Source organism: Globicephala melas, chromosome X (assembly GCF_963455315.2).
Source record: "Globicephala melas chromosome X, mGloMel1.2, whole genome shotgun sequence".
In the NCBI taxonomy this organism is placed as follows: Eukaryota; Metazoa; Chordata; class Mammalia; order Artiodactyla; family Delphinidae; genus Globicephala; species Globicephala melas.
Window position 1 is genome coordinate 19,008,937 of NC_083335.1, and position 25,905 is coordinate 19,034,841.

General features: G+C 39.1%; 1 protein-coding gene across 7 annotated transcripts in view; it reads right to left on the minus strand.

Annotated features, from left to right (window-relative positions):
* The window catches only part of MCF2 (MCF.2 cell line derived transforming sequence), a 64,129-nt gene extending 49,440 nt beyond the window's left edge, over positions 1 to 14,689 (minus strand). For 4 of the 7 annotated variants that reach the window (XM_060292587.1, XM_060292588.1, XM_060292589.1 and 1 more), the window contains exons 1-4: positions 14,308 to 14,683; positions 5,208 to 5,327; positions 4,292 to 4,408; positions 2,665 to 2,814 (exon numbers count right to left, since the gene is read on the minus strand). In XM_060292587.1, the coding sequence (XP_060148570.1) occupies positions 2,665 to 2,814; positions 4,292 to 4,408; positions 5,208 to 5,327; positions 14,308 to 14,358 (438 nt within the window). In that variant the 5' untranslated portion in view covers positions 14,359 to 14,683. Of the gene's footprint in view, positions 1 to 2,664; positions 2,815 to 4,291; positions 4,409 to 5,207; positions 5,328 to 14,307 lie in introns of all 7 variants that reach the window. The other 3 variants (XM_060292591.1, XM_060292590.1, XM_060292592.1) reach the window with 2 other exon arrangements.
* Between the last annotated feature and the right edge of the window lie 11,216 nt (positions 14,690 to 25,905).

Consider the following 25,905-nt stretch of genomic DNA (forward strand, 5'->3'; position numbering starts at 1 on the left):
AGGCAAAATAGGATGAATCAGCCTGCTGGGAACCTATTCTGAATGACCTGGGGAAAAGGAAGCATACAGCAACAGCATGCAGAATAGAAACAGCAGTTCTAGAACGGCCTTTGCTTTCATAAGTGAAAAATCAAGGAATACCTCATTATCACAGAATCCAAAAGCCGTGAGGATCTCCAAGAAGCCCTGCCTATTGAGATGGATTTGCAATCACTAATTTTATAAGATCTTTACAGACAGAAGTACCCCATGCTCGATTTGTAGCCTCCTTCTGTCACAGGTAGAAAGTTCTAATTTAGGGACTTCCCTGGTGGCACAGTGGTTAAGAATCCACCTGCCAATGCAGGGCACATGGGTTCGAGCCCTGGTCCCAGAAGATCCCACATGCCGCGGAGCAAATAAGCCCGTGCACCACAATTACTGAACCTGCACTCTCAAGCCACAACTCCTGAACCCGTGTGCCACAACTACTGAAGCCTGAGCACCTACAGCCCATGCACTGCAACAAAGACAAGCCACTGCAATGAGAAGCCCGCGCACCAAAACGAGGAGTAGCCCCCGCTCCCTGTAGCTAGAGAAAGCCCACACGCAGCAACGAAGACCCAACACAGCCATAAATAAATTAATTAATTAATAAAAAAAGAAAGTTCCAATTTAATGTGGAAACAACCTAAGTATCCATCAACAGGTGAATGGATAAAGAAGATGTGGTGTATATATACAATGGAATATTACTCAGCCATTAAAAAGAATGAAATTTGCCATTTGCAACAACATGGATGGACCTGGAGGGTATTATGCTAAGTGAGGTAAGTCTGACAAAGAAAGACAAATACTGTATGATATCACTTATACGTGGAATCTAAAAAGTATAACAAACTAGTGAACATAGCAAAAAAGAAACAGCCTCACACATACAGACAACAAACTAGTGGTTACCAGTGGGGAGAGGGCAGGGGGGAGGGGCAAAATAGGGGTAGGTAATTAAGAGGTACAAACTACTATGAATAAAATGAGCAAAAAATAAATAAATAAAATGAGTGACAAGGATACAGCATGGGGAATATAGCCAATATTTTACAATAACTATCAATGGAGCATAACCTTTAAAAATTGTGAATCACTATGCTGTACACCTGAAACGAATATAGTATTGTAAATCAACTATACCTCAATAAAAAAAGAAAGTTCTAATTTATTCTATTCTATTTTGCTAATATTTTTAATGTGCTCCAATAAAGCAGTAGTACTGTAATAAAGACTACCACACTAGAAAGCATACAGTTACAAATAATATTTAATGCATATTCAGATATAGTTAGATACCTTTCCTACAAATCCTTAATTGTTACCAATCACTGCCGGCCATAAGTACTCTGTTACTTCACGTTTGGATTAATGAATTCACCATGAAGCATGTACTTCTATTCAGAAGGTCTGAACCTTAGAAGGATCTTGATCCTTTAGGGATCTAAGAGTGATCTAGCACTCCCTTCAGGAGATGCAAAGGCCCTCTGAAACTTTAAGGAAAAATTTGGGTGCCCATGTATTTTCTGGGAACAGGTTCCAAGATACCAACACGAAATAAGAACATAAACATTAAGAGCTACTGTTTATGAAGTGCCAACTACGTGTCAAACACTGTTTGATACACATCAGATACTTACTTCATTTCATCCTCACGACAGCCCTACAAGGTATGCATGTATCATCATCATCATCATCAACCCCATCGCACATATAAGGAAACTGAGACTCAGAGAGGGTAAGCAAATGACCAAGTCACTCAACTTGTGAGGGACAGAGCTTTTTTTCCTTGAATAGAGTTTTGCTTTTAGATTATGATTCAAAATTTCCATTTCTCTCCTCTTCTTAACATAAAAATGTCACCTCCACATAGAGCTTGTATCTGTCAGTGCCCCCAGCATGCCTGTTATCATACAAAGGACATGAGTTTTACAGGGATGCCTGGTGCTTGTTCAGATCATGCTCAGACTTTTGGGGGAAAGTGAATCTAAAAGTATTTGGTGACTGTCTGAAACGTGACTCAGAATCCTTCACAACACAACACTCCAGACAACTGGGGAGGAGGGTAAGATCAACTTGCTAGCTATGGTCTATTGTAGAAGACATCAGGAACTAGTACTCTGTGGAAAAGAAAGCTTGTAATCAATTTAGCCATGTTTGGCTTGGTCACAATGCTAGTATATGGCAGAGTTGGGACAAGAAACCAGGCCTCCTGACTCCTCATCAAGTTCTCCTTCTCCACTTCACAGTGTACCTCTGCTGGATGTTGAAACAGAACACCTGTCTGCCTCTTGACCCTCACTCTAGCTTTCCAAATGAGAGGGCCTTTCTATAAGATACAGAATGCATGGCAACAAAAATGACTGTGGATCTCTTATTCTGAAGCATTGATAAACTATTCTATTTACAAATAAATAGCTGCTTAAGAGAATGCACCATTTAAACAAGGGACACTTCGATTCAACATATCCAGGACATCTTCCTCTTGTATTCTTTTTTTTTAATAGTGTGCTTTATAATATATAAATATCTCCTTTGTCTCCCTACCCAGCAATCTGTGTGAAATGGACACTCAACATCTCTCTATCAAAAGAAAGACCATGGGAAATTTTGGTTTGTCCCCTCTATCAGACATACCTTTAACAGGTGGTACCTTTCAGCACGAATTGCAAGGATTTCTTCTATCGCGGGAATATCATCTGGTAGTTCTGTCTCAGCCAGTTCGGTTCCAAAGGACTGTAACATCTGAGCCATGTCTTTCACTGTGAGGGCAAAATTTTCTATAGCCTGCAAAGGAGCCCGTGATGCTTTTAATTGTATGGAAGTTCTGCCAGCATATCAAAACCTAGACCAGCAATCGTATTAACTTTCATTTAGGTATGACAGCAAACACATATACTATGAACTCTGCTGAGGAAAGCTGGCAATGCCCTTGACAATCAACTCTAACTTTGCATCTAAGCCCCTAAGAAACTGAAGTGAGGTAGAAAGTCTTCTCAAATGTCTTTTACCTAAACTTCTGTACTTATTTCTCGAACACCGATGAAAACTCTTTCTTAAAGATGCCATGTAAAGAGTAATTTGTTTTATTCTCTTGCAAAACACAGTGTTTCCTTATTCTATTAAATTCTGAAACTGCAAAATTATTTTATAATAACTTTACTTCTGAAGAGAAATGAGAACATCAAAGCCACTTTATATTTATTAGCATTTATCAGCAAGTATTAGCATTTCAAACAAGGCAATGGACTAAGGTGACAGAGCAATATTAGTCACAACAGTTCATTTCAGGTACTGGGGAAGATTTGAAATTGTGACCCCCAAAGGCTCTGCTGCCCTAAAATGTCAAGTAAGGTTGGGTTGTTTATTTTGTTTCCAAAATCAATGACTCAGAGAAAGAAGGACAACATGTAGAGACCATATTAACCCTTTGTTTACCATGCAACTCAAGGTGTCTGCTCTTTTATTTATAGCTTTATAGGTTAGTAAAGGCAAGACACTGCTTATTTTGACAATACACTTTCATATGAGTGAACAGGACTGCTGAATGAAAATAAGGATGAGGAAAATAGAATCCTGATTGAATTAAATATCATTATTTCCTTCAGAAGGGTTCCCATATCTCTGGGATTTGGAGTAAAGATTTTTATAGGACAGATTCACACCTGTGAGGCACCGGGCCCTTGCCTATTCGTACATTTCTGGAACACAAGGCATCTTTGCTACAAATCTAACTGCCCCAGGAGAATCACTAAACTGATGAGATTAATAAGATTACTTGCATTTTTTGAGGGTGGACCATAGGCCAGGCACAATGCCAAACATTTTACATCTGTAATCTCATTTAATCTTCCTGATATTCCTATGAGGTAGTCTTATTCTTCCCATTTTATACTTGGAAAAACTGAGGCTGAGAGAGCTTTTACAACTTGCACAAAGTTATATCCCTAAAAATCAGCACTGCTAGGATTTGAACCCAAACGCTTGGTTTCTTCAAGTTACTACACGGCCACAGGAGGGGGTGGGTACAGTAGGATCTCCTTACTCCCTATAGGCCTCTCACTCAAATGCCATCCTCAGTGACTCTGCATCATTTCTAGATACTTCCTAGGGAAGAAAATCAAGATGTTGAATTATACATGTTTTTGTAAAATAGGAGCCCCAGAAACCTGTTTTCCCCAAGGGGGAAAACAAACAACTCTAGAACTAGATTTCAAAGCTAACACAAACTACACGCTCTACAGTAAGGGCAAAAGAAACATACATTTCTGAAGATGATCCATTCACTGTGGCAGTACTGCAAGGTGCCGCCTAACTCAGGGGTTAACTGCTCGTCATCAATGTATGTCAGCAAATCACTAACTGAGCTCAGCATAACCACCTACATAAATAAGCAAGAAAGATACTGTTAACTGCCCTCCGTGGCATCCCTCCACACAGCCGTACAATGAACTTTAGCATTCATTTAGCAGAATGTTATCTTTTATAAACGGTTCTAACAATTCTCTCCTGTACATCCCCTCCCACATGGATACACTACCTTCCCTCAGGGAATAACAGTTGTCATTTACAAAACATTTCTCTGTAAAGCGAAGGTAATCGCCATAGAAACCCAAACACCTGATTCCCCCTGATCTAAAATGTTGCACTGTCAGTGGTCAACCTTCTGAAAGAATGTTAAGCCCATAACAAAGTAAAAGGGCTTTCTGCAGTAAATTATAATTTATCAGGAGGGACTGATCTTTGCCAAAGTACCCAAATTTATGAGCACTCTATTCGTAACTCTAAAAACGTATCAAAATATCTTTTGAAAAAAAAAAGTTACTCTGAACTAGCTCAGGATGTAAGTTCATGGGAGTTCAAATACATAAAACACACACTCATTTTTTTCTCTAAAAATAAAATGTCCTGATTTTATACACATGCACACATACATATATACACATATACAACATATGTGACGTACATCTTTTTCAAAAGGAACTGCTTTGTTACAAGTTGATTAATCTTTTCCTCTATTTTAACAGTAGGAGCAGAAGACTTTTAGGCGTTTTGATTTTACATTTTGGGAAGATAAATTCTATTTTTTTCTTTTACACACTCTGTGACCATGTGTAAAACATCAATAGCATGGTGCAAAGTCTTCATGAGAAAGGGACAAAACATTTAAATACTCTTACTGGTAATTTGAGTATGAAATCTTCCTGACTAAATCGAAATCCAATGTCTGTGAAAGTTCGTTGGAGAAAACTGGTAGGACGAAGGACCAAAACCAAGTGCAAGTTCCCAGGGAAGGAAGCCTATAGAAAGACCACAGGAAAGCAAGAAAAAATTGTCAAAACATGCATTCAAGTGAGCACATGGCAGAAAATATATAGTTAAAGAAAACAAATTCTAAAGTCATAAAAGCCACTAAAAGGATAAAACTTTAAAAAATGGATATTGATAAAATCTAAAAACACAAAAATAGAAATAAAACTAATGTAAGGTCATCAGGTCAGATCCTTGCAGTTCTCGTGGCCTGGAATTTTCTCACACTAAAGTCAATCCCAAGTTATGAAAAATTATGCTCTTAAACTTCATTTTAAACTTAGTTGTTTGCACTCAAATTGCATTTAATCCCTGTAAAACAGAATTAGGAGGCAGGTTTCTAGGATAACCCTAAATGCCAAAGGGAGCTGAAATACTGAATACCTGCAGTAAACAATGGAAGAAAACTATTTTATGGACTCATATTTTTAGTTCAGCCAAGCAACATTCACAGAATATCTTCTACGTGTCCTACTCCATGTATTTAAGTGAATGATTATCAGGCACTGTTAACACTTGGTGTACACAAATTAATAAAATATAGTCCCTACCCAGCTTGCAAGAAAATGACAACCTAATAGTAGAGTCCATTAGTATCATTTACTCTATAGGACGATAAGTTGATCAATGAAACAAGGGAATTAGAATAATATACAACAGGAAGTGGTAGCACAGAGCATCCTAGACCTAGGAATGTCAAAAAGGTCTCCCATAAAGAGGAACAAATTGGATTAGAATCTTGTTCTGGTGCACCCATGTTTCCCAGCTTCTTAGAATACTGGCGCATAGTAGGTGGTCAAGAAATAATCATTAAATGAAAGAATGCAAAAGACAAGGAGGGCACTATGCAGAATTTGCAAGGGGTGGAATAGTATAGCCTGATATAAATGATAAAACACCACATATCAAATGCTTACTGTATACGAAGTATTTTGCCAACATTATCACAGTTCCTCTTCATAATAATCCTGTGAATTAGTTAGGCTATCCTCTTTTACAAACAAAAAATAGTGAGGCTCATAGAGTTTAAGTATAACTTGACCCAGCTGGTAAAGTCTGAGTCGGCACCCGAGTCTGCCCCACATCAAGAGGTCCCAGTCCAGAAAACTAGAGGAAAATGCTGATGGGAGTGGAGGGGTGCAGCAATGGGAGATGGTGCTAAAAAGATGAGCAGGAGCCAGATCAGGAAAGACCTTGGGTTTTTTCCTGGCGGCAAAGGGAGACTCAAGAGTTTTTAAGCAGCAGAGCAACACGATCAGATCTGCATTTTAGAAGGATCACTTTGGCTCTGGAAAAGGACAGGATTTGGACAAGAGTGGAAGCAAACAGATGAGCCTGAAGGCTGGAACAGTCCTCCAAGCCAGGGATGGTGAGTTTCTGAACTGGAGCAACAATAGCAGGGATGAGGGTAGAATTTAGGAGGTACTCTCTGCAAGGCATGATGACTGGCTGTGTCTGATGAGAAAGGAAAGACTAGGACAATCAATTTCCAGATTTTTGGCTTAAGTAACTGGGTGAATGGTACGACCCTCACTGACATGGGAACACAAGAGAAGCAGGTTTTCAGGAGGGGGATATGATACGATTCCCATTCCTTGACCTGTTGGAAGGGTCATTAGGACAATCTGATGATGTCCATCAGACAAATGGACATACAAGTAAGGAGGGAAAGAAGCCTACACTGGGAATGTAGAGTTCGGAGTCATCAGTCTCAGAACAGTGGGTTAAAGCGTAATAAAGCAAAATATGTCCAAAATGTTTAAAATACAGTCATCTTTTAGGAATGCTGGAATATTAATAATTGAAGAAAACTATAAAACAAAAGTTAATAAGATACTGTGGAGGCAGGGGCATATGGGAACTCTGTGCTTTCTGCTCAATTTGCTGTGAACCTAATCCTGCTCTAAAAAATAAAGTCTATTAAAAAAAAAGAATAACTTTCATAGAGGGATAAGACCTAGACTCTGAAATGACATTCAAAACTGGAGATTTTTAAAATTCAACTTGAGATGATGATAAAAACATAAACAAGTGGCGATGAGAACTAGAGTCAGGGAAAGAGAACTGAGTGTGATACAAATAGGTAAAAGAAAGGAGCGCAAAATTAAATCAATAAACTAAACAATGATTACAAATAGACACAAATCGGGATGGCTATCTACCTGAAAACTCCTCTAGGTGGCGATATCTGTACTACCCTCTCCCTTCCTGAGAAACTACTTCCCCTCCCCTCAAAATTCATATGTTGAAACTTAACCCACAAAGTGAAGGTATCTGGTGGTGGGGGCTTCAGGAGATGATTAGGGCATGAAGGTGGAGCCCTCATGAATGGGATTAGTGCCCTTACAAAAGAGACCCCAGAGAGCTCCCTCACACGTTATGCCATGTGAAGACACAGAGAAAAGATGGCCATCTATGAACCAACCAGCAAGTAGGCTCTCACCAGACACCGAATCTGCTGGCACCTTGATCTTGGACTCCAGACTCTAGAACTGTGAGAAATAAATTTCTGTTGTTTATAAGCCACACAGTCTATGCTATTCTGTTATAGCAGCCCATAAGGACTAAGACAACCTCCTATTACTCTTTTTTTTAAAAATAAATTTATTTGTTTTATTTATTTATTATTTTTGGCTGCGTTGGGTCTTCGTTGCTGCACGTGGGCTTTCTCTAGTTGTGGCAAGCGGGGGCTACTCTTCGTTGTGGTGCGCGGGCTTCTCATTGTGGTGGCTTCTCTTGTGGAGCACAGGCTCTAGGCGTGTGGCCTTCAGTAGTTGTGGCACGCAGGCTTCAGTAGTTGTGGCTCGTGGGCTCTAGAGTGCAGGCTCAGTAGTTGTGGCGCACGGGCTTAGTTACTCCGCGGCATGTGGGATCTTACCGGACCAGGGCTCAAACCCGTGTCCCCTGCATTGGCAGGCAGATTCTTAAGCACTGTGCCACCAGGGAAGCCCAACCTCTTATTATTCTTAATATTGGTTTCTAATGAGAACTGTTCTCTTTCTTCATGACCTTGCCCTTCTAACACACAATGATTTGAAGTGGGATGAAAATTTAATGTAAAAAGTCCCACACTAGGGTTTTTCAAACTATTGCTGAGGGAAGGAAACTTTGAGGGTGCAGTTCCAGAGCTACTGATAGCCATGACCCCTGCTGCTAGAGGAAGCTTATTCCAAAGAACAAAGCCAACAATGTATATAGAGAACTGGAAGTAGAGACAGAGAGTCCCAATGATAATGTGTATCCTACCATCTATTATGCACATAATGTCTATTATATTTTATGCTAAGAATGGTACATACTTGCCATAGTTATTATAAGAATTAAAAGAAATAATGACTATCAAGCTACTCTGTCAACTCTAAAAAAATTAATAAGATAGTTGTTTTAATTTACCTTGGGTTCTTGGACCTAAAGAAGAACAAGCAGACTTAGGTAGAAAACTTTTTCGGGATATGGATAAAGGCTTGCTTAAGGGGAAACTCTGACAGGGACTTGTGAGAACTCTGGACCTACTTCTAGACTGACAGCACTAAGTGTATTTCTATCCTATTCACTTTAGGAGTTAAGCCTTTCCTTCTCCTTCACATGGGCATATTACCAGCATAATTATTATACTTAACCTGCCTTGCCCCAGCTTATTTTTTCACTTTTAAATGAAATCGAAAGCATCCTACTTTTGCCAACACTTAAAGCACTATTACTTTTATTGTTTCATGGATTCTAGGTTGATCTGCTCTCATTTGTCTTTTTGTCTCTGACTTTCCTTAATGTCATATTCTCTGGTATTGCACTGGAAATCTCTAGATGCAACACCCTAGCGATGACTAACTTAAAGCCTGGAATACTGACCCACCTCCAAAATTGGTGGGGGCGGGGTGGGGGTGGTGATACTATGGGAGCAGAGAAGATCATGTGGCAACTCTCTGCCCTGAGGTCAGGCCCTGGTCTCTAACCTGCCACTCCTAGGAGAACAAGCAGCCAGGCCCTGGGACAGCTGATCACACAGCAGGGAACAAAGTAGAGAGGAGAGAGAAGCAGAATCACTGTTCACAGCATCCATGGAGAAGAGAGTTCAGGCAGGGTTTGCGGGTATTCAGCTGCTCCCAAGTCAGGGGTTTCATGCTGGCTGTTTTACTAAATCAGTTATTCCATCTATTTGATAAAGTGGCTTATCCCAAACATTGAAAGCGGAATAAAATGCTTCTAAAGATATTTCTACATTCTAAGGAGATCATTCTTAAGTAAAACTTCCTGATTATTTTATCATACCTTCTCCTCCCTTAATTCCTTCAAAATGTTTAGTGATTTGCTTATCACAGAAAACCTATAGGACTTCCCTGGTGGTCCAGCGGTTAAGACTCCGAGCTCACAATGCAGGGGGTCTCGGTTCAATCCCTGGTCAGGGAACTAGATCCCACATGCTGCAACGAAGATCCTGCGTGCTGCAACTAAGACCCAATGCAGCCAAATAAATAAATAAATACATATTTTTAAAAGCCCACAGATATTTGCATTTCTAAAGAAAACACCCTATCAAGGATGAACACTTCATTTACTGCCTGTATAATTACATTTGCAATGTTGTTCCTTATAGGATAATTTTAGAATCTTTATTGAGCTGCCACGCAAATCTTCCTAGAATACATGGATTCTGTTAACCCAACAGCTACTCTCAAATCTAAGCCATTTGAAGGAATAAATAACTTGTAGGCAACAGTTATTATTTAGTAGGCAAAACTACTAAACACTTGGGTGGCACTCAAACAATTCATGTGATTTGTCAGTTATTTTTTTAGAAAACTAAATCATGCATTAGATCCCATGAATCCCAGTCCCACTCACTTACCCAAATTTACACAGGTGCCAAACTAGTTATAGTAAAACCACAACCTCATGTGAATGACTTTTAATAGCTTCTCTCCAGCATAATATATATATATATATATATATATATATATATACACACACACATGTACATATATTTACATGTATTCAGGACCCCTCAAAGCCTTAAGGTAGGGACAGGAGATTGGCTAGCTGGCCATGGGTGGGAGTGTTGCTTTTTATTGAATGACTATTATGAGAATTCTCCTCATTATGATATTATGACATCATACTAAGTATTTTACATGCAATAGGTTCTTTTATCCTCATTTCACAACTAGTCAGTTCCAGCTAAACGCTGTCATGTGGGAAGGTGGGCCCAGCTCTGCCTAATCTGTGATTTCTCAAAAGCCAGAAATCCAGACTTCTGTGGGAAACACGATTTTCAAAGATGGGAAACAAATGGAAAGTTTGTTAAAGCACTGGATGGTCTCAACAAAACACATGTATGGACTACCAGTTTGCAACCTTGGAACTAAAGCTTCATACATCTGAACCTGGGCCAGTATCAACGCTCTGTCCACTTCTCTGGCTGTGATCGCTGGCTATGAGAATCTGGAGGGGACAGGGCACTCTTGAGAAATTTTAACCTGAAAGGCCATTTTGGCTTTAGGGTCAGTCTGCATGTGTTTGCATGTGAGCATACAAATAGGTATAGAGACAGATTCTATTCTTTATATACAGATGTCTGCATAACTAAAAGATTCAAGATAATCTATTTTAAAGCCGCTATTGAAATGAACATTCAAATAGCATATCACATATCATAAACAGGATCAGATGCACATATAGCAAATATAGCGCAAGCCCCCTGAGGTTTCCCATTCGGTTTGGGGAAACTACATTTCTACATTCTCTGGTATGCTGCCTTAAAGATCTCTAATCTGGATGGTTATATAAACATGAAAAGGCACAGTTCCTATTTTCTCCAAAATCAAACCCTAGATTTTCAAACTATAAATCGTTTTTGAGAGCCTGTCAAAAAAGCAAAAAGATGTGAGCAAGGGTCAGTCTCGTTTTCTTTTATTGCTTTCTTCTTTACCAAAAAAAAGCATGCAGCATGAGAGAGGAAACAGCACTGGTTTTAGGCACTGGTTGCAGGCTTTGTTTTTTTTTGGAGTTCCAACATGTGACTGCTTAAAGGCGCCTCAGTAAAAATGAACATGCCGCCTGTCTTCATAGGGCGCAGAGCCATTTCTCCCGTTTCTGAGCACGGCCCCACCCCAGCCCTCGGCAGCAGCTCCGCCCGGTTCTTCAAGTTAAGGTGCACAGAATTCGTTTTCTCTCCCCTTCCCCTCCTGGAGAAGACATTTACTCCCTTCTCCTCATGCCTGTCTTCAGATCACCCAGTTATATGGCCTCACGGCAGTTTGGACAGCAATAACAATGACAAAAGGCATCGTTTTTTCACTACTGAAGTCTGGAAATTAACCTTGTTTAATATTCTTTTGTGCGGCATCTCAGACAGGCAATTCATACACCCCCTGCTCGCTTTTCAGTTATTCTAGTTATTTCTTTAAAAACGCTTACAGTGGCTGATGCCACATAAAAATTTGATTATTTTACTATGAAAACAATTTATATTCCTAGAGCTTTTTCTTTGCATCTTTAGGGCAGAGAAATGCAGTCACAATAAGAGGGAAACCAGGCCAGTCTGAATGCTAAGGACAAGCTCTTTCCAGGACCCTTAACCCTTCCCAGGACACGTACTTAACGCACAGGCTGAATGCAAACTCAGACTTGCTGCCTGGCATTTAGGAATAACTTGACCTTGACATCTAGAAAATAGGACAAATACTAACAGAAAAACAAATGTTTGAAACAATTTAGCATCGTGGAGCCTACTGAACAAAACTATTATAATTTCATATTGTTATAGTTACAGAATATAACTGTTACAGAATATAAAATACTGAATTGTTGGCAATGTGACTGACCTCGATAAGGTCCACACCATCACGTTAGAATAAGTTGGGAAACATCTCGTGACCTCAAACTACAGAGAAGAGTTTCCAAGGCCATGAGCTACTCCCGCACTCTTCCCACATACCCCACCCTTAAAGGGTACAGAAAGGAAGAGTTATTCCACAGATAGCCAAATAACTTGCCAAGGGATCTCAGGAGTGGGACAGTCCCAGGCAATACTCTTTTCCTTGTGATTCGCCCTTCTTGTCCCATATCCATTCTCAACCCCCTCACTTGTTCACACTCATTGCAATTTCCACCAAGTAGCCAGTTTAAGCCTCTCTTTGGACTTTAAATCCACTGCTACCATCCTTCCAGGTGCTACCTATCATAGCCTCTAGAATCAGCCCAACTCCAGAGATCCTTCCAAGTCAAACTATGGTGTCACCAACTGAGTTGCAAATTTTTCACTCTGGCCAGCCCCTATGCATGCAAGCAGAACAAATTTGTCTTCCACCATAGTTCTGGGCTTCAGGCTTAATCCAATCAATTTCATTTCAAGCTAGCTGTTCATAGGGACTACTTAAAGTAATTCATTTGAGAGAAAAAGAGAAGAAAGAAACCAAGAAAGGTAATAGACACATATGCTCTTCCTTAAGGTCCAAACAAACGTCATCTCCTTTGAGAGCCCTTCCCTACCAACTAGAAGTTCTTTCATAATAGTTATTTAATAGTTATTTATGAACATGTCCTACCTTCTCTACTAGATTGAAAGCTCCTTCAGCTCTGTAGCCATTCCATGTTTACCTTTGTAACCCATGTTGTGTGTGGCACAGTACTAGATATATCTATTCACTGAGTACTTGTGTGCTGTATTAATTTGTGTGTATATTAAGGGATGTGCATCTACACGAAACAAAGTTCAGAACTGAGAAAACATCTATGCACATAAAGGAATTAGGAATTTTCTGAAAGCTTAAGTAAATTACTTTTGATAACATAAGTACTAATGTCAGTTGCACCCAGTATTGCAAAGCATATACACAGGCATCTCTTGTGCACCATGAATTGTCTGTTAAAAGTCTGAAGCTATTATTCCCATAATACAAAATCATGTGTAGAGCTGGAGACAAAAGATTCATATCCTAAACTGTAATTTTTAATATACCATTTTGTGCCAAGAGCTTTATTAGAAAATAAACCGTTTACTCACCCATTGATGTTACTGTCATTCAACAACAATAAAATTCTTACTGGTTTATTTCCCTGATCTTACTTTTGATTCCAAGTGTCATTTTTTTCTATGACTGATTTTCACTTTCTTATTTTTTGTGTGTTGTCTTGATTATTTAAATAAGCAAGTATTATATTTTAAATCATAACATCAAGAATATTACCTTAAGTTTTGAAAGAAAAAGAGTAGCCCTGAAAACCTTGCTGATGACCAGTTAGTTATCAAATTAGCTAGTGTTACTTTGTATCTCTCCAAAATACATCTAAATATCCCTTCAGGAATTTGCTGGGAATTTAGTATACAAGTGAACCAACGATGGGAAAATTTGAAAATGTATCTGAAAGGAGAGTCTAGCTTATCAAGAACAGTGAGTCACTTTTTTTCCTTTAAGAAACAGTTGTCAACAGGCTAGAAATCTGCGTCTTTCAAGTTTGAATATGGGGAAGAAATGAAATCAGAAAGATTTCAGATCATCAGACTTCAACATTTTTTCACTTGTCCGGTAACACCCAGGAAGGGCTGCCTTTTTAAATGCTGATGAAGTCGTCTCCAGGTCTGCCCATGATATCATACTCTACTTGACCATGGTGAAAGGAAGGACGAATCCTTTTGTTAGATATTATTTTAACTGGTCACTTAAAGCTACTCTGTCCAACGATTCAAAATTGCTCATACAGTCTTGAACAAGTACCATGACGGATGGTGCTTCCTCATAAACTCGATCACGTTTAGATTTTGAAATTACATTCTACCTCCTTGGCCTTAACATTCCCCTATGTCCGTATCACAGGAATCACATCAATGCAGTCCATGCAAACACAAGACTCCATTCTCGCCCTCTGTCCTTAAAAGCCCCATTCAGCAGTTTGTGCTATAGCACCATGCTGCCGCATCCCTGCACTTGAACTTGGGAATAGGCTTTCCAGGACTGCAGGCAGAGCCCTTACCGCATTCCTTCTGAACCTCATCTTGCCTCTCGGGGGAGTTGCTTCTGCCATCTCGCCTATACACAATAACACTCTTCTTTTCCAATTGTCAATGCCACATTGATGAAATATGAGCCGCTTCTTAGGTAGTATTTAAAAGCAGCAGCCAAAAATCTCTATCAAACAAAGCTACCGTAGCTGCTTCCATTACCACCGTGGCAGCGCTGCAAAAAAACCACTATCCCTGATTCGTCAGCTGACAGAGCCTTCCCTGCTGCTCATTGTAATTCAGAGTCGACACATTCCCCCAATTACTTAGCCTGATTGAACCTCATGGATTAGCTGGTGCTGGACTGCTCAAGAAGATCAGCCTCGTCCAGGGAGTGGAGGAAGGAAAAAAAAATGACTCTCCTCCTAGGGGCTAGATGGGACTGGCTTTCTCCTCTGCGCAATTTGATTTTTAAGGTGGAATGCTAAGAATCTTTGTGAAGGTAGTATTAACTGATATCTTTAATCTTGTCCTACCCTGGTCTGTAACTTGAAATTCAATTCTGTTTGTTTTTTTTTTAATTAAATTCTATTCTGGGTTTAAGCCTTGTGAAAGGTTAATAGCTTGTGAAATTTTGTCCTGATGATAATCTAGAAAGAGCAGAATGTGCAAACTTTCTAAGATGGATAGGATGCTCTCCCAAATGAACATTTCCCCAAAATGTGTAACTAAAAAATAAAAAATCTCGTCTCTTATCATTATGAAGTATAGCCTAACTGCGTAGTTTCTTTTGGAATCTAGAAATTAAGATCTTCAAATTGAATTATATAATTACTTCATAGACACTAGTTTAAAATAATGTACTGAAGACAGTTAGACCTATCTATACAATGGCCATTTTCACCAGAAATTCTTTCTGAATGTCAACTTTTGTTCTTGAAATTGGCTTGCATTCAATATTTACCTCTATTGCAAACAGTGTCCAATGGCTATTAATGGTTGAGATATAATTAATGTGCTTTTGAGTATGGGTATAGAAGCTCTACCATAAGCAGAAACATTTAAAATGCTAAAAAGAAACAACGCTTAAACTAATCTATAGCCAGTTACATGTCATCGTCACCTGCCGTCCCCCCACCTCCCACTCCTGCCCGACTGTTATGCAAGTAAAGCGACCTTGGGCTCAAAGCTCTTTGTTGGGCATACTTCACACTTCCCCCCTGAGAGAGCATTCCCTAGGGAAACAGAAAGGGGAGCACCACCTCCCCTTTCTGTTGGGGTCAACAAAGTCATTATTCCTTTGTTGACCCCAAATCAATACTATCAAGACCCAATTTTGTATTTCTCTTTTGGGAAAAACAAGACCTCTGTTCTAAGCAATCTATTTGATAAATAAAAATAAAACTTTACCAAAAAACTGATGCCATGTGCCAACCAGTCACTCAATGAAAATTAATCTCATCAAGCAGGTAGTTTTGGCCAAAAGAAAAAACGCTGGGCTGGGTGATAAAAAAATGTTTTATTGTAACAAGTGCTATATTTAGTATTAAATAATCGATTATTGTCATAAACTAAAGTCTGCTCAATAAGCCCAAGGACCGATCCTAAAGGCCAGGGCACAATAAATGCCTTTTATATGATTCAGCCCATTGACAGAGCTCAATAGTACCCGGACGCCAGATGTACTCTCTCCAAAGGAATTTTTACCTTTTTCTAAAAAAAAATTTAATGTATTTGTCTATCCACATGTCATTTGGAAAATGATAGGAAGCAGCAGGTGGAAAGGTCACCAACTGCAGTTCATGAAAATTCAATTCTTGCTCCTGACCTTGGATTCAACATGTAATCTTTCCAAAATGCGTATATCAATGTAATTCCCTCATCTATGGGACAATTATAATGATACCTGCCCACAGGACTTAATCAGGAAACGAAGAGAATCAACATTACTTAATAAATGTGAATGCCTTTGAAAAAGCAAAAATGTATTATACAAAATCGAGGTTTTACTATTTTATTTTGGTAACTTGTATGAATGTGGTATTAACTCTTCTCTTCATTGCTTAGGATTAAACACTTCTGTTATAAAAAATAAACAAAAAACTACCTTGCTGACTTGCCCAAGATGAGGAATAATTCATACTGGGTATGAGAAGAATAATGATCTCATTCATTTTACCATGTGAGTGCCAGTGTATTTCTTACACTCGTCAGCAAGTTAGTAGAGCAAAATGAACACTGGCTCAGAAGTCCAACAACCTACATTTTTGTCTTGTCTTCACAACTAAACCAACTGCCTCTGCTGGCTGTGGCCTCCCGCGTGAGTCCGGAGACGAAGGAAGAATTTCAGATGGCTGATGACATTGGACTCTCAAAGAAAAACATATATTGATTCCCAGCTATTCTGGTCTGATAGAGGAAGTTGACTGCACGGCACTTTTGCAGACAGCCCCACTCTTACCAGCTCGGGAGGAGTCTATGGGTTCCTCACCTCCCTCTTCTTCTATGAAAGAGAAGTGTCAGACAATATGCAGATGAGCATAATAATGTAAGAGATCATCTTGGCTGTGGGCAGGATTGCATCTCTCATATTGTCTCCTTTAGGGAAACTGTTTTTTCTCTCTGGGTCTTGGAGAGCTGGGGACTAGCTTCCAATAGGGACAATATGTCATTTTGCAGGTGACTCCCTTCCCTCTCTACCCCAGGGGAAAGAAAAGTCTAGAAAGATACACACCAAAATGTTAAAAAGTGCTTATTTCTGGACGGTTCGATTATTGACTATTGTTTTAAACCTTCTTCTTTATACTTTTCCATATATAATGAGTATACAGCAACACAGCTATTTCCATTTTTAAAGCAGTTCTCATAAAAAAACTGCCTTGCTTTGAAAGGCATAGGGGACCATGAATCACTTCTCACTCAACTTGAACCATTAACTACCCATTCTTTCCTATTAGGTTTTATTTTGGGTAGAGTTGGTTAGCTCAATCTCCTCTACCAATTCGCCTCTCTAGTTTTCCACCTCCCCATTCCATCTATTTTTATTGTCTCCATCAGTATCAAAATAAGCTGTAACCCACAAACAGAAAGCATAATGCAAAACAAAGTCAAGAAGTTACTGTAGAATACAAATGTAAAATAGCTAGCTAGTGGGAAGCAGCCACATAGCACAGGGAGATCAGTTCGGTGCTTTGTGACCACCTAGAGGGGTGGCATAGGGAGGGTGGGAGGGAGGCTCAAGAGGGAGGGGATATGGGGATATATGTATGCATATGGCTGATTCACTTTGTTGTACAACAGAAACTAACACAGCACTGTGAAGCAATTATACTCCAATAAAGATCTATTTAAAAAAAAAGTTACTGTAGAATAAATTGGTACTCACTGAGATTTTTTGGAGAGAGATTTTGAGAGAAGACCAGGTATCCAGTCTTCGATCAAGAATAATGGTAAATCGGGAGTCAGATTCATTTTGCCTACAAGATGAGAGGAAATACTCTGTTTTTCTTAGTAATAACCCAACTTTGCTAGATATGTCCTTACTTCTGATTATTTCATTTACATGTGATGTCTTGCCTGAAGACAGATTTGGAAAGTTATCACAAAGTGTTACAATGGAAAGCCAATTTAATTCCATATTCCACTACTCGCTATTTAAAATTTCTTTTTTGTCACTAATGTCAATCTTTTAAATAGGCAAGTAATAGTGTCATGCAGGTAGGCCACTAAAATGGATTTGGAATACTATGATTTGGGGCATGGGAAAACCTTATAGACAGCTGTCCTTCATGACGTCAGATGTAACTTCACGGCAATCCATCAGGAGTCAATGATCCATTCATTCATTCAGAAAAACACTGTTAAATACATATTCTTACCTCTTGCCTGCTCCTTGAGGGAAGGCAGTGTAATGGATAATAAAACTTTTATTTGCCCTAAAAAGACCACTTTCAAGCTTTAAGGGGTGCCGTGTAAATTTAGTTTTCTGGGATTTGATTTTTGTTCATGAGCTTCTTCACAATATTATGATTTTAGATTCCTGCCTTCTTTGTCTTCAGGATTAATAACCAGAAAATGTTTCCTTTAAAAGATTTGTTTTCAACCTAAATAAAATCTTTAAGGAAGCATCTGAAACTTTCCCCTTAAAGCATTCTCATCTCAAATGATTTCTAATATCAAGTAACTCCTAATCCATTCCAATATCACTTTTGAGTCTATTTAACTTTCAGTCTTCTTATTTTATCCTTGGAAGAAATGAAGAATAGCTGTCTAGCTACTGGCTAGTGAGAGTTCCTTTTAGGCGAATTAAAGGCTTTATGTATGACCATCATTTTTAACCTATCTTCTTCTGCATGGGGACAAATACTTCTAGGCCCCCAATTTGGTTTTCATAGAGCCTCAGTAAAATTTTTTTTTTTTTTTTTTTTTGCATTTACGCGGGCCTCTCACTGTTGTGGCCTCTCCCGTTGCGGAGCACAGGCTCCGGACGCGCAGGCTCAGCGGCCATGGCTCACGGGCCCAGCCGCTCCGCGGCACGTGGGATCTTCCCGGACCGGGGCACGAACCTGCGTCCCCTGCATCGGCAGACGGACTCTCAACCACTGCGCCACCAGGGAAGCCCTCAGTATAATTTTTTTTTTTTTCTCAGTATAATTTTTATAGCTTTAGGTAGCTGTCAGCTTCCCCTTCTAAGTTATTTCTTATCTACTCTGAAGGTGAGTCTTATGATCATTTACAATAACAAAAGCCACACTAAAACACCATTTTCCTGTTACTACATTCAAGTGGGTAGCCAATAGAAAGCAAACTGAAAAAAAATGTAATGAAATGCTATACCTTGCAACAGACGTCAAGTAAGTCAGCACTTTTGCTATCACCTCTTCCGGTATGCATCTGAAATTACAATTTTCCGGAAACGTAATGATCCAAGCATTGTCCTTTCCCCGGCCACCTAAAATAGTATAAAAAAACAAATTAGCATTTATGTGACAACAATGCAAGAAAGAGGATTTTAGATTTGAGAGGGCTGGTTAGAAGACAGTCTGGGGCCAATGCAACTTTTATAAGGATGATGATCTCCACAGAAACCAAAACGGCACCATGCTCCTGCTGAAGTCTAAAAAGTAGCAGGGTGGTTTTGAAATAAAAAAGGAGAAAGAAAGAAAGGGGGGGGAGACAGAGAGAGAGAAAGAAAGAAAGAAGAAAAGAAAGGAAGAAAGAGAAGGGGGAGGGAGGGAGGAAGGAAGGAAGAAAGAAAAAGAAAGAGGGGAGGGAGGGAGTAGAGAAGGCAAAATGAGAAAAAATTTCACAGAATGTGTATAATAAATGCAGTTGAAAATAGAGCTGATCACTCATATTGGACAACCATGGGTATTGGGAAATAACTGTTTCTATACCAATGCTATGAGCCTAAATTCAAGTGAGTCACTGACAGCTTGATAACAAGTGGAAACCTTGATAAAATTGACCACTTAGAGTCATGGTGAGCATGAAGAGTATAGGATACAAACTATAGGAAATAAGTGATGTTCTAACGGATTGGTGGAAGAAACAATATAAGCAATGGAATAGGAATCTTACTAATGCAAAGAAAGAAAGACCACAAATTCTCCATGGGTTAAAATTCAGTGTGCACCCCACTCCACAGCCCTCTACGCAGCCTGGAGGATTGAGAATGAAAGCCACCTAGTGCAGGGATGAGCCTTACATGTGCCTAAGGTCCCACTCTGTAGTCAGCCTAACACCTGGGCACAGAGTGGGTGCTCAATGCATATTAGTGCTAAATGGAAGTTGAAAGATTATTTTAGGGGAAAAGTTGTACTGTGGCCTTTGAATTTAGCTTGCTAAAAGAATTTTTTTGAGAGGTTTAGTTGTAATTCTTGTTTGGCTAAATTTAAGTGAATAAAGGTACCGGATATAAAAATATTCAATATGCAATAAAACTATGACAAAGGCAAAGGAGAGAAAGTAGAATGATAAAGCAACTAATTCCAAAAGAAAGCAAAAATGGAGGGAAAAAAACAAAGAATAGGACAAATAGAAAACAAACAGTAAATGATAGGTTTAAACTGAGCCATGAATAATCACATTAAATGTAAATGATTTTGACACCCCAATTAAAAGTTAGAGATCGTCAAATTGGATAAAACAATCAAGACACAACTATATATTGCCTACAAGAAACACACTTTAAATATAAAGGCACAAAAAAAATATATATATATAAAGGCACAATGCATTAAAAGCAAAAAGATGGAAAAAGATATATCATGCTAAGTAGTCAAAAGGAAGGTGTCTAATTTTAGACAAAGAAGATTTCAGAATCAAGATTAAGAAGATCATTTGATAATCAAACAGCAGTAAATTCATCAAGAGGACATAACAATCCTAAGCGCTTATGTATCTGATAACAGAGCTTCAAAATACATGAAACAAAAATGGATAGAGCTGCAAGGAGAAATAAACAAATCCAGAATTTTAGTCAGAAATTTCACCACCCCTCTCAATAAGTGATAGAACAAGTAGACAGGAAGTTCACTAGGAAACAGTACACCCGAATAACAATCTCAGCACTGTGACTTAATTTACGTTTCTAGAACACTCCATCCAACAAAAGCAGAACACATATTCTACACGAGTGTACTTGGGAAAGATCAAATTCATTCCTTGCCTTAATCTTTACCAACGGAAACTGAAGGGAGGTCCCCATTCCCATAGTATCTGTTGAATCAAACTAGACCAAAGTAATAAATCAAATGACGATAAATCTTTATAACATTCTAGACTTAAAGAGCAGGATGAAGAAAGATAATCATGGAAAATGAGGGCACCCACCCAAGAATTTTAAAGGAACTCAAAGGAGAAACTGTACAACTCTGAACCAAGAGATTAGCCAATCATGAAACAAAGGGCCTCTATAGGTACTGTATGGCGTAGAACTAGGAATATAAATAATATATAACATATAATGCTCTCTCTCTCTATATATATATATATTATATATAATATAACTTAGACTTGCCAAGCAACACTTAGGCAAACTATACCTGTCAAAGGAAAGAATGTTTGTTCTTGTTAAGGACAGACTGTCATTGACTAATCTATAAACCGTTATTACTGCTGAGTATCTACAAGTGCTATACTAGGTAATAAACATGCGAGAAAAGAACAAGGGAGATATTTATATTCTGAATTGGGGGTTTTCAGTATTTTTCCCAATGGGAACCCTTTCTTCAAAAGAAACGACAGGCATAAGCATTTTTTAAAACAACTAGAAAAATCAGATAAGGAAAGAAGTTGTGGAGCGGGATCTAGGTCTGGGAACAGGTCCTGAGGGTGGTTCTATTTGGAACACAGTTGGAAAAACACTAAGAAGCTTCAGTAAAATCCCTGAATCTCAACAGTGAAAGCATACCACACATTTATACCACTTATAAAATAAAACATAAAACCACATTAATTAAGTCACCACAATTACCGCTAATTATAATCATTAAAGCAGAGGCCAGATTGAAGTGTCCAATTAGGATCATCTGTAAAGTAAATGTGTGTTTAGTAAACCAAGCATGTAGGTATCATTTCAGGAGAAATAATTAAACTACTTAAAAGGAATAAGATGGTCTCTTGTACTCTCAACACCTAAGAAGGATTTTCATGCAAACAATGCATACACTCGTAAATTCTTATCTGTGTAATACAATAAATATAAAGTTTAATGGCATAGTTCAAGTTACTCGAACACCTGAAAGGAATCTGCTTGTCTTTAGGCAAAGCTTTCCCTAGATATCTGACCAAATTAAAAAGACAAGGGTGGTTTCCCATTGCTATATCTCTAAACATATGTAATGCTTTTGAGCAGCATTATTCACAATAGCCAAAAGGTGCAAGCAACCCAAGTGTCCATCAATGGATAAATGGATAAACAAATGTGGTCCATCCATACAACGGAATGTTATTCAGCCTTAAAAAGGAAGGAAATTCTGAAAAACGCTACAACATAGAAAGACCTTGAGGACATTAAGCTAAGTGAAATAAGCAAGTCACAAAAAGACAAATACAGCAATGATTCCACTCATATGAGGCACCTAGAATAGTCAAATACCTAGAGACAGAAAGTAGAATGGTAGTTGCCAGGGGCTAGATGGAGGAAGGAATGAGGGGTAATTTTTTTAACAGGTACAGAGTTTCAGTTTTATAAGACAAAAAGAGTTCTGGAGATGGATGGTGGTGATGGTTGCACAACAATGTGAATGTATTTAATGCCACTGAAATGTACACTTAAAAATGGGCTTCCATGGGCTTCCCTGGTGGCGCAGTGGTTGAGAGTCCCTGCCGATGCAGGGGACACGGGTTCGAGCTCTGGTCCAGGAAGATCCCACATGCCCGTGGAGCAACTAAGCCCATGTGCCACAACTACTGAGCCCGCATGCCACAACTACTGAAGCCTACACGCCTAGAGCCTGTGCTCCACAACAAGAGAAGCCACTGTAATGAGAAGGCCACGCACTGCAACGAAGACTAGCTCCGGCTCACCGCAACTAGAGAAAGCCCGCATGCAGCAATGAAGACCCAATGCAGCCAAAAATAAAAATAATAAATAAATAAATAAAATTTCATTAAAAAAGAAGAAAAAAGAAGAGTTAAGACGGTAAATTTTATGTTATGCGTATTTCATCACAATTTTTAGAAATTATATACGAATACATATACATATACAAATACCTATACATATTTTAGAAAAGTAAACTTTTTTATCATGTGTAAATAAAATCCTTTTAAAAAAAACTTAATACATGATGCTTAATTAGGGTGACTTGCAGCATTTGTAATGAACATTTAAGTCATCAGAGCTATGGTGGAGGGGGAAACCTCAAAGAAGCCACCTGAGTGGTTACCCTCTCACTCAGCCTGCACCCACCTAGGAGATGTATTCCACTTTCACCCATCACAGATTGCTGAAGACTTGCCCAAACGTCCAATATACAAGACTGGTAAGACTGGTTTTAATCACATATCTAAACATATTTCAAACCTCTAGTTATTCTCTAAATGTCCATTTTTTAGCAACTACATGCACAATGTATGAATGTTTATTAAAATATAAAAATTATACAGCCACTTATATAAGAGGGACCAAATTAACTTTGCTAATAGATTCAAACATTTATCTGGTCTAAATATATGAAAAAGTCTACTTACCAGACAGGAAGGCAATGTCTTGCATTAAGAAATGGCTGATGTCCTTCACACGGAGGAGCACCTCGGTTTCTATGTGACAAATGAGAAAGGGAGAGAAACAGCGGGCACATTAGAGGACAGCCAGAAACGCACACGTGATTTCTTATCGTGCCGAAAAGAACTCTGGGGGTCCCGCAGATCTGCATCCCCAGAAGCACTGCTGACCTTCTCCTCTCAGCCACATAAGAAAGAAATCACACTCTGGACAATATCACTGGGTAAGGAGGACCAGTGTCCTCGTTCTCACAATCTACGCCTGGGACATAAACTACTTTCACTCACCAGAAAGCCAGGGGCAAAGGTCCAAACTCCAGGACATCCAGATTTATTTATCTAAAGGGTAGATAGTCACATAGACACTGGCATAGTGTCTTTTACTTCTAACAATGCCTTTCACTCTGCAAAGCTTTATTAGCGACTACAAAGCACTTTTCGGATCGTTTATTGCATTGGATACTCAAAATAACCCAGAGAAAGGTATTATTATCCCATCTTACAGGTCAGGAAAATGTCAGAGAGCAAGTACAAAGTATTGGTTAAGCATGTGAGAAACCTAGATTCCAATCCCAGCTTGTTGCATTTACTGGCTGTATAAACATGTACAAGCTACTTAGCCTCTCAGAGCCTCAAGTTTCCTTACCTGTAAAATGGGCATAATATCTACCCCACAGGGTGCCTTGCCGACCAAATGCAAAATAACTGGCATAAGAGTCAGTGTTCCATGAACGGCAGCCTATTAACTCATCTTTGACCATTAGAGGTGGGACACATCCATGTGATGTTCAATATGTTTTAGTTGTCCCAGATCTTAAGTGCTAATTTGTAATGTTCGATTCTAGTGAACTCTACAGGGGCCCCAGGTCAAAGTTCACTACCTGCCTCTGGTCCATGAGCAAGGATAACTTTTTAAAAGAAAATGGGTCATCAAACTCAGCTATTCTGGATTGCTGGTTTTAACGCCTGTGACATCTCTCAGAGAAACCATGTTTTCCCCTTGCCCTCTGATACATAGGGCCTTCAAAGACCTGGTCTCTGGTGGTGTCAGACTGATGACACATTACCCTTCTTAGTGCTCTTCAGATCATACCATATGGAGGTGGTGGATCAGGGCCCATCCTGCTCAAGGGCCCTGCACAGACAAGCTCACAATGACCCACACCAGACAGTGGAATAGGGCCTCTGTTACAGAGCCACACACACACAAGCACACACACACACACGATTTGAAACATAAATTCACCGACAAATTTATTTTTCATAAGAAACATGCCATTAAAAATCCACCATTTGTCAGGACATAAAAATCAATTCCTAAAAATGTCTTGCAATTTTAAAAAATTAGGCTCCTGGTACGTCCCAGTCTTCACAACCCAAACTGCCAAAAGCAGTTATTTTTACAATGGTACATGTTTCCTCTGATAAAAGCACGTGTTTATGACAGTCACAAACATGCGTCATATATTCACATTTTTTATGCCTGGAGACCTGAAGGAAGGATGAGATGGGGATAGTGCAAAGAGGACTAGAACTTTCTCTGCTCTCAGAGGCCTGCACAAGTGGCAATGCCCCAAATGTGTTCTACCGTTTAGATGAGAGCATTAGGCATTAAAATATTCCTACATAATAAGACCCAATTTTCTCCCCTGCTTTGATCAGCAGAAATAGCTATCAACATAAATGGATACATTTTATGTCATGTGGCAGATCTGGAAGCACTAATATCTGCAACCTGATTCCTCCCATACCATTCAGCACAGCACATTCTTGCACAGTTACAATGTCTACTTACTCTACAATTTTTGTATCCATTCATATCATCAGAGAGGCATCAGGGCATAAAATAAAAGGCTGAGGGCTGGGAATGGGAGGACCTGGGCTCAGTGCTGGCTCGGCCACTGAGCAGTTCTGGGATCTAGGGCAAGTCACTCCCTACCCCTCAGCTCACTACCTTCTGTGGGTAATACAACAAATGCTTTCCAAGGCCCCTTACATTCTCTGAGATCCGACAACAGGTAAAATCCATAGATATAAGGAAAACACACTGTCATAAAATGTCTCCCACAATTATGCCAACAAAATGACATTTCCACACTAACAAAAAAGGATAAAATAATGGTTAAAAGAAACAGACTCACAGGTATAGGGAACAAACTAGTTGTAACCAGTGGGGAGAGGGATGGTGGGAGGGGCAAGATAGGGGTAGGGGATTAAGAGGTACAAACTAGTATGTATAAAATAAATAAGCTGCAAGGATATATTGTACAGCACAGGGAATACAGCCAATATTTTAGAATCACTATAAATGGAGTATAACTTCTAAAACTTGTGAATCACTATGCTGCACACCTGAAACTTACATAGTATTGTAAATCAACTACACCTCAATTAAAAGA